Here is an 8,963-nt window from a genome sequence, read left to right as displayed (position 1 = left end):
TGGCCACCCCCTCGCCCCATACCCTGCTCACACACGGACACACTGGCTCCAGTAGCTCTCATGAGTGCTCTTAATCAAGGAGAGGGGGCTCCCAGGTGCCTTTCGGCGATGTCCCCAGCACCCCCACTTGTCCCCAGAGCCGCTCGCAGCTCTTGGCCACCACAGTCCCATCTCTGTGGCCCCCTCAGGCCATCTTCTTCACTACGTGGATGAAGTAGCAGGGGACGTGGGCCTGCCCTGGCGTGTAAGGCTGGAAGTCTCCCAGAACGCTGTGCTGGCACTTCCCCTGGAAGGCGCCTTTCAGCAGGGCTGTGAAGGCCTCCAGCCGGTGCGGGTAGTACGAGAGCCGAAACTTGCTGCAAGGAGGCAACGACGGTGAGTGAGGCATGGCACCAGGTGCTCACCCCGTGCCAGGAGCCACCCCCGCAGCCCCTCTCACCTCAGCTCTGGGGCTGCCCCTGCTTCGGCAGGGGGGACCTGCACCGTGTAGTCCAGGGTCACCATGTGTGCTTTGTTGTTCACCAGCAGCACCGAGGTGGTGATGTCCTTGGTCAAGTCACTCTGGGGACCACAGGAGGATGTCTGTGTTCCGCAGGGACTCAGTGGCCCCCAGCCTGGGCACAGCCCTGCTCCCTGCCCCTGCCAGGCCCCCCCCCGGGCCAGGGGGCTGGGGCAGAAGGGAATGGGATGGGGCAGGGTCTGCCGGCCACCCACCTTGTAGTAGATGTTCTTGCCAGGTGGTGCGCAGCCCGTGGCCAGGATGTGATCGTAGTTGCGGTGGTCGATGACCAGGACGCCCCCGGGCCGCACCATGCTGGCAATGTTCCTCAGGGCCAACTTGTGGTCACTCTGGTCCCCTGGGGAGGAAACCATGGCGTCCCCAGGCACTGGCCAGCCTCTGTGGCACAGCCTGCAGGGCCCCATCTTGCCCACATGCATGCACACCCAGAGCTGCCCCCACCATTCCCCCCGCCCCAGTCTCGGCTTGGAGAACCCACAGCCCCACCCATAGTATGAGATCAGGCACGTTCTCAGCCTCAGTGGGGCAGAGCAGGCCACGTGGGGAACCCACCGCCCGGCCTGTGGCACAAGTCTGGGTGTGCCTCCAGCCTTGCCAGAGATGTGATACGGCCGCACACGGCTCCACCACCACCACCGGCCCCAGTGGCCCCGCTCGCACCACAAACCAGGGCACAGTCTGAGCCTCTCCGCAGACACGCATGACACAGCAGCTCCACTGCGTGTAACCAACTGCCCTGCTCACTTATGGCATGAGTTAGGGCACGTCCTCAGCCTGCTGGAAGATGCTGTGTCTCTACGTGTGCGTACGTACCCACACCCCCACCACAGCTCACCTTTGAAGTCAGGCAGGTGTGCGAAGGAGTTGCCCAGGCAAATGACCGCGTCAAACCCATCCCCCGGCTTCTCCAGGTCCTTCTCCAGTGTGAGCCAGTTGGCCTCCTCGATGACTGCAGCACGGGGGCGAGGGTGAGGGCAGGGGCACCCCACCTGCTCAGCAGCCCCCGCCATGCGCCAGCCCCCCACCCCAGCGTAGCCCAGCCCTCCCTTGGCCCCTGTGGGTGCTGCAGCCGGCCTGGGGCCAGTGGACGGGCGAGGGCCGTGGCCTGGGCTTGCCAAGCGGCCGGCAGTGGCAGGTCCCTGCCCGTCCCTGCAGCGAGGCCACCCAGCCGGCAGCACCCAGCGAGGGGCCCGAGCACCGCGTGGGGCCGGGGACAGATGCCGGGGACCTGGCGAAGGCCCCGGGAGGGGCTGGGGCAGGGACCCCTCCCCGCGCCAGGGTGGGATGTGGGTGTCTGCACGCCCCTCCCGGCCCCCGCGGCCCCCGCACCCCATCGGTCGAAGGGCTCCTCCTTGCGCCGCTCCCAGCGCTCCTTCAGCGCGTACTTGAGCATCTTGTCGCTGGCGTCGACGCTGGTCACCTGGAAGCCCTCCTCCAGCAGCATGATGGAGTCCACCCTGGGGACAGGGCTGTCAGCGGGGCCGGGGGGCGAGGGGGGCGAGGGGGGCGGCCGGGGGCGGCGGGGCGGGGCAGGGGGGCCCCGGGGGGCGGGCGGGCGCGGGGCGCGGGGCCTCACCCGGTGCCGCAGGCCACGTCGAGGACGGAGCGGCAGCGGTGCTGGCGGAGCAGCGCCAGGAGCCAGCTGCGGTACTCGGCCGTGCGGCCCCGCGTGTCCCCGATGTACAGCTGCCACACGCGGGCCGCCCGCCCGTCCGCGTACTGGTCTGGCAGCCCCTCCGCCGCCACCCCCAGCGACCGCGTCCGGTACACGCTGTCCACCATCCCGCCGCGCGGCCCCGGCCCGGCCCCGGCCCCGCTCCGGCCCCACTGCACCGGGCCCCGCCCCCCGCCCCGCCCCCGCCCCCCGCCCCCGGCGCCCGCCAATCCTGGCCGCGCCAGCCCCCTGCGCCGCCGCCAATCACCGCCCCCGCCACGCCCCCCGCGGGTCAGGGCCCGCTCGGCCGCCCCCCGGGGTCCCGCAGCAGCAGCCCATCAAGGGTCCCACATCAGCGGCCATCAGGGGTCCCGCATCAGCTGCCCCTCCCCCTCAAGTCCCGCACTAGCCGGGCTGGGGTCCCACATCACTCTCTAGGGGGTCTCACGCCAGCTGGGCCGGGGTCCCACATCAGCTGCTGCCCCCATACATCCCACACCCGCTGGGCTGGGGGTGCCACATCAGCAACCCATCAGGGGTCTCACAGCAGCTGGGCTGGGGTACCGCAATAGCTGCTCTCCAGGGATCCCGAGCAGCCAGGGTGGGGTCCCACGGCAGCCAGGCCAGGGCCCTGCATCAGCTGGGCCGGGGTCCCACAGCAACCACCCCGCCAGGGCCAGAGAGTGGTATCGGAGCCCCCGCCCGCAGCAGGAGCTGCCCCTGCCCTGGCACGGCGGGTGAAGCAGGGCCAGCAGCGGCGGTTCTGGGGAAAACGTCTTTATTTACAGTGTGGCAGGGTGCAGGCACCGCGGGCAGGACGAGGAGCCAGCGCTGGGGCAGTGCCTGTGGTCAACTGCACCTGGAGCTGCAGCAGAGAGGCCACAGGGCTGGGCCGGGGGCTCCGTGCCACCCCCCTGCCCAGAGGGTTGCACCCAGGCTGGCAAGTCAGCTCCAGCCTCCCCCATGTCGCCCATGCTGCAAGTCCCTTCTCCTTTGGTCCCCGCCAGTGCCAGCAGGGTAAGAGCCCCGGGGGCTGGGGCTGTGTGCCTACAGCTCATCGGCCGGGCTGTGGGTGAGCGGAGCCTCCTCCTGCACCCCGCTCTCCTCCAGGGCCTCCCCCACAGCCGGGAGGCTGGCAGCCCCCTTGCTTTCAGCCCCCTCGCTCTCATCCTTCCGGCTCTTCTTCTTCCTGCTCTTTTTCTTGCTCTGCTTCTCCCCCACACTTGCCAGGTCACCCTTCTTGCCTGTCCACTTCTCTGCGAGGCAGCCTGGGGAGGAGAGGGGCAGAGGGAGCCCTGAGGGAGAAGTGGGGCTCCCCCTGCCCTGGTGGGGCTCTCCCCCATACTCCCTAGCACACCTGCACTGCCCCTGGCAGCAGCCAGGACTTACTTGTGTCCTTCCCTTTTAGCACGTGGTTGGCACAGAGAAACTGTGAGAGATCCTCTGTCTGGTGGTTCCTGTACCAATCCTCGATCACGTCTTCATACTCCTCCACCAGCACGTCGCACTAGCATGAAGACGAGAGCCTAGATCCGGCCACGTGCTGCCAGGGCAGGACAGGGCCACGGCAGCGGGTCCTGCTGACACCCCCATTCCCGGCAGTGCACCCCCAGATGCTCTCTCCCCTGTGCTCCAGCCCATACGGTCGCTGGAAGCCAACCCCACCATGCCGGGTACCTGCTTTTTGAGGTCAGCCACCTCAGCGGAGGTCTCGTTCCATAGCTCATAGGGAATGTCCATCACCACCTTGACGCCCTTGTGCACCAGGTTGTGCAGAGTCTCGAAGGTCTCTGACATGCCCTGGGGGAGCGGTGCCACCCAGTGAAGCAGCGCTCCCCCCACCTGGCTCCAGCTGCCCCTTCCCGGCACCAGCCACATGACCGTGCCCAAGGACATGGGTACAGGCAAACCAGCTGCAGTCAGGGTCCCCAGGGCATCAGCATCACCAGGATGGGGCTCAAACGGCGGCCAGTCCGCCTCTACACACCCGGTCCCAAAAACAACAGGGGGACATGGGCCAGGCAAGATGGCCCCTGGCTGCCTCCCTGCAGGCGAGGGTGGCGGCCTGCCCACCCCCTGAAGGACAGGACCCCACACCTGGCCTGGGGGACAGTGCTGGGGTACATGCAGCCTTGCACCCTAGGTGCCGGCAGGGGATCCAGGGGATGGGGCAACAAAGCCCAGCTCGGTGCCCCTGCAGTGCAGGGGTGGGAGGAGGGTTTGGGAGCAAGGGGCTGCAGGACAGCCCTCACCTTCGCAAATCTGTTACTGCCGCTCCTCTCTTTGTGCAGGTTGTAATCCAACAGGCGCTTGCAGATGTTCTCCGTCACCTCGATTAACCGGATGTCCCTGCACGGAGAGGAGAGAGGGCTCAGGCTCGGCACAGCCCCCCAGGAGTAGCCCCAGCCCAGCCAGTGCGAAGGGGGAGTCCTTTGCAGCTGCCAAGCGGAAGGGGCATCCCCCAGCTGCCCACTCTGCCCAGCCCACCAGCCCTGGCACGGTTTAATTTTCTGAGATGTGCACAGTGCAGCCTGCCTGCAGGCTCCTGAAGCCCCCGGCCCTGCAGATCGCAGGCAGTGACAGCAGCCCCTGCGTTCCCCCCTCACTTACGACTGCGTGTACTTCACAGCAGAGCCCTTCCCATCCAGGAAGCCATACTTGGTGTCAATCACCTCCTTGGTCTTGCCAGTCTCCTCAAAAGCAGATTTCAGCTCCACTGCCACATACTTGCACACTGCAGGAAGGAAAGCACAGGCAGGTCAGGGGTTTTCACCGCTCTGGTGGGCAGCGTGACACAGAACAGCAGTGGAAACAAGCACCAGGAGTCGGGTGCACCCAAGCTACCGTGAGCAGGAAACAGATGCCTCAGCTATTCAAAGAAATAACTGGGTATGGCTCAGCCAATTCCACTGGAGATTCTCTGAAGAAGGAACACCCCTATCAATGGCGTAAGAGCATCCACACAGCCAGCTGCTGTGGCACAGCTGAGAAGGCAGACTGCGCCTGCATGTTTCCCAGCAGTCCCAGTTCGCAGCCACCAGAGCACTGGCCTCTGCACCACAAGTTGCTCCCTTCCCTCCTGGAACAGCATGGGGCCTTTTTGCAATGCAAACCCCAGTGTGGGTCATAGCCCCGCCTTGTGACACCAGCACAACCCATCCCAGTCCCTCCAGTGCCCTGGGGACGTGAGGGCTGTGCTGGGGATCCAGCAGCTGGCAGTGCTCAGCGAGCCACGTGACAGGACAAGATGCTGGCCACAGACTGTGCCACCACATGAGAGGCTGTCAGCCCCAGCAATGCTGCACAGGGCACTGCCTGCAGCAGAGACTACAGCACCAACAGAGCGCATGTTTGCTTTTATGAAAACTAAAAGGAAACAAAAGCTTTATTCCTTCTGTAACAGGATCCAACAGAGCTATAGAAACATAGAGCAGAAGAGAAATGTCTCAGGAGTTTACAAGTGGAGATGTGGAGGGATGGAAGCCAGGCATGTGGTCCTTCCTCCCCTGAAGCCAGGGTCCCAGTAGGCTGGAGAAAACTTTGTCCTGTGCTGTGGGCTCCTGTTTGCTAGGAGCCATCTCTTCTTCAAGCCCCACTTTGGGAGAAAGGTCAGGCCCCAGCAGGAACAGTCTGACAGTGACGAGCACTGCATCTTCTCCCAGGCAATGGCAGGAACAGAGCGATGTGCTGCAGGCAGGAAGAGAGTGAGGTGGCTTTTCCAGGGCTGCTGTGCGTGTGCCAAGAAGCCCTGCATGCACCTCCTGCACTTTCCTTTCTCTGCTGACACCAGGGGCTGGAGGTGACTGCAGCCATTTCTCAGGTGGAAAGAGTGCTGCTCCCTGCAGCCCCTCTGGACTTGGGCCTCGAGAATGTCTCTCTCCACACACCTGCTGCAGCATCCCCACACACACCAGGAGCACTCACTGCTGGGTCCGGTTATCCAGATGCTGCCCATGGCTATCGCTGCGTGCTGACACAGGTTCCAAGCCTGGGCAGGAAGAGGAGCAGTGCGTGGTCAGTGCTCGCTATGGTGCTTCTCCAAGGTTACGCAGGTGTCACAGCACAGCTCAGACAGCAGTGTCTCCAGAGCTGCTTCCCCTGCAGGGAAAGCTTTGCAAAGAGCTCTAGAGTTTCATTTCTTCCTTTTCTCTTTGCTGCCAAGCTCCATGTGTCCCTGCACAGCAAAGACAGAGGAAACCACGGCAGACAGCAAAGCTCTGCCCTGGATTGCTTGCAAAGCCTTTGAATCCTTGTGAATCAAGTGGCTGCTCAGGGAGGAAGTACAACTGGGGCTGAACTGCGAGCAGCAGAGACAAGCAGCCCCAGCGATGACCCGCCAAGCAACGTGCCTACTGGAAACAGCAGCGACTGCTGGGGCGCCCCTAAACCTTTCACCTAGGGGACAGAAGCCAGCCACCAGCAGGGACACGCTGCAGAGGCTCTGCTCCGCTGCCGGGGCACCGCAGGGCACCCGCTCCCACCCAGACACACAGCAGCAGCCGCCACTGCCAGGCGCCCCTGTACTCTCCAGGGCCCGGGGATAGCCGGGCCTACCGCGGGGCAGGCCGCAGTCGAGCGTCAGGGCCTCCGCACCACTAATCCCCCGACCCGGGCAGCCGGCGGGCGGGATTCCGCCGCTAAACCGAACCCAGGCGCTCCAGCGGGGCTCCCGGGACCCCCCCCGGCCCCGCTTACCCTCGCACTTGCTGGGCAGCCGCACCCAGTCCGAGTCGTCGCCTCCTGCCAGCGCCGCCGCCAGTAGCACCAGCGCCGCCGCCGCCGCCATGGCTCCGCTTCCGGGGCCACGCTTCCGGGAGCGCCCCGCCCGCCCCGCCGGGCAACCATAGCAACCGCGTGGCATCGGCCAATGGCAGCGGCGCGCGTGGCCCGCTCGACCAATCCTCGCCCGCCCGCCGCCAGCCAACCCGAGCGATCCCAGCGCCTGCCCGGCCGCCGTTGCACGGCCCGCGGGCCGCCCCGCCGAGCCCCCACGTGGGTGGAGGCGGGAGCGCGCGTGGCCCCGGTCCGCAGGCCGGGGGGCGGGCGCGCCCCGACCCTTCCCGGGTCCCCGACACTTTCCCCCCCCCGGAAATCCGGAGATCTGCCCTTACCCTCAGGTGGCTGGGGTCCCCTGCCCCGCACCCGGATAACTCGGGGCCCCCTCCCTAACCCAGGTAGCTGGGGCTACTCCCCGGCCCCCCGGCCATGCGGGGTCCCCGCCACCCCCAGACCCGTCGCTGTAGCTGCCCTCCCTTCCCACCCACACAGGCTTCACTCCCTGCACCCCTGAACAACACAGGGTCCCGCTCCCTCCAGCACTTGGGGGGCTCCCCCCCCACCTCCAGAACTGCTCGGGGCCCCCCCGCGCTGCCCGGCCACACCAGTGGGACTCACCCCTCGGGGCGCGCCTCCGCCTGGGCCCTCAGCAATGGGCGAGGAGGACCGAGGTGAGCAGGGCATCGCAGAGCGCGACCTTCAGCAGCACCACCCGGGTGGCCACCAGCAGGGCTGCCGAGGTGCGCGCTGGCGGCACTGCAACAGAATAGACGAGGTGACACTTGGCACAGGCGCACCGTGCACCGTTGTTCCCATGTCCCCTCCGGGGCTGTGACAGGGCCAGCGCAGGGAAAGCACTCCAAGACTTCAGGTCTGACAGGCTCCCTGGGGGTCCGTTGTGGGTTTTTGTCACCCTCACATCCCCCTTGTGCTAACCCTGAGAGCAGGCTGGCTCCGACCCACCTTCCCTACTGAGATGGAGCTTCATCCCACCTAGCCAGCCCCACGATGCTGTGGGGACCACCCCGACTGTGATACGGCCCCAGTCAGCCCCCTGCCAGCAGCCCAGCAAGGTTTCCTCCCCGGCACCAGCACTCCTGCCGTGGCAGGGCCTGGAGACTCACCTGCCATTCCACCAGGACACGGCTCTGCTGCTGCCTCATTGCCTGTGGGATGAGAGCACGGCTGAGGAGGCAGCAGCAGGTCAGTGCCAGATGTACAGCGGGGCCAAACGCAAACCCCTTCCTGTGCCTGCCTGTGGGGCAGTGCTGGGGGGCCCACACCTGCTCCCCACCAGCCCTGGAGCCCCCACCCTTGGGGGCCACCAGTGCATAGACAGGCAGGGGGCCATACCTGTGATGTGGATGGGGCTGGAGCTGTGGTCTGGGGCGGTCCTATTGGGCCCCACATGGCAGGAGAGATCCCCCTCATCCAGAAGGTCATCGGGGAGGAGGGAGACAGTGCACACAGTGCCACCATCCTCCTGGGAGACCCCATAGGCAAAGGAGTGCAGGGCGCTGCCGTTCCCGCCAGAGATCCAGACGGTGTGCCCTAAGCCAGGGGCCAGGTCACTCACCACGCAGACCACCAGCTGCCGGCGCTGCCCAGCCAGCACCATGCTCAGCGGTGGGGCCAGGGTGGGCAGTGGCGCAGCGGCCCTGCCAGCTGGCAGTGGAACAGGGGTTAGGGGCACTGTGTCCCAAACGTGTCCTACATGCAGCCACCAGGCTGGATGGCCTGCATCCCTCCCGCCTGTCCTAGGCCTTGTCCCTCCTGGGGGTACTCACGGGGCAGCAGTGGGAGCAGTGCGGCAGCCAGCAGCACCCAGGTCACCTCCATAGCAGCCACTGCCTGTGGGGCTGCCAAGGGCTCAGCCCCAACCGTCACCGCCAGCTGCGTCACCCATCACCTGGTGTCGCGGTGGGGCTGCCTCAGCCTGGCAGCTCCCGCTTCCCCCGGCGGCGGCACCGCTGTCCCCCGGCTCCCCTGCAATGGCGCTGCCCGCCTCCCCCA

General features: G+C 66.3%; 2 protein-coding genes across 4 annotated transcripts; both read right to left on the bottom strand.

The window, feature by feature from the left end:
- Positions 1 to 47: 47 nt before the first annotated feature.
- On the bottom strand, positions 48 to 2,357 carry GNMT (glycine N-methyltransferase). Of its 2 annotated transcripts, none has more exons than XM_055725338.1 (6): positions 2,097 to 2,357; positions 1,850 to 1,977; positions 1,356 to 1,469; positions 715 to 857; positions 440 to 561; positions 48 to 356 (listed from the first exon to the last, which is right to left on the bottom strand). In XM_055725338.1, the coding sequence occupies exons 1-6, from the start codon at positions 2,300 to 2,302 to the stop codon at positions 185 to 187; spliced, it is 885 nt and encodes a 294-aa protein (XP_055581313.1). In that variant the 5' UTR covers positions 2,303 to 2,357; the 3' UTR covers positions 48 to 184. The 2 variants fall into 2 exon arrangements, with proteins under 2 accessions (XP_055581313.1, XP_055581312.1); XM_055725337.1 differs by having other exon boundaries at positions 440 to 582; positions 2,097 to 2,335.
- A 578-nt stretch (positions 2,358 to 2,935) lies between these two features.
- Positions 2,936 to 8,924, bottom strand: CNPY3 (canopy FGF signaling regulator 3). 2 transcript variants are annotated; one of them, XM_055725341.1, is made up of 8 exons: positions 8,738 to 8,924; positions 8,304 to 8,615; positions 8,075 to 8,116; positions 4,785 to 4,908; positions 4,427 to 4,523; positions 3,852 to 3,974; positions 3,564 to 3,681; positions 2,936 to 3,442 (listed from the first exon to the last, which is right to left on the bottom strand). In XM_055725341.1, exons 1-8 carry the CDS (start codon positions 8,787 to 8,789, stop codon positions 3,222 to 3,224), a joined length of 1,089 nt encoding a protein of 362 aa, XP_055581316.1. In that variant the 5' UTR covers positions 8,790 to 8,924; the 3' UTR covers positions 2,936 to 3,221. The 2 variants fall into 2 exon arrangements, with proteins under 2 accessions (XP_055581316.1, XP_055581315.1); XM_055725340.1 differs by lacking the exons at positions 8,075 to 8,116; positions 8,304 to 8,615; positions 8,738 to 8,924 and adding an exon at positions 6,870 to 7,227.
- Between the last annotated feature and the right edge of the window lie 39 nt (positions 8,925 to 8,963).

The sequence above is a fragment of the Falco cherrug genome, chromosome 13 (genome assembly GCF_023634085.1).
Source record: "Falco cherrug isolate bFalChe1 chromosome 13, bFalChe1.pri, whole genome shotgun sequence".
In the NCBI taxonomy this organism is placed as follows: domain Eukaryota; kingdom Metazoa; phylum Chordata; class Aves; order Falconiformes; family Falconidae; genus Falco; species Falco cherrug.
The sequence above is the reverse complement of the archived record's forward strand: the minus strand, read 5'-3'. Positions and strand labels throughout refer to the sequence as shown.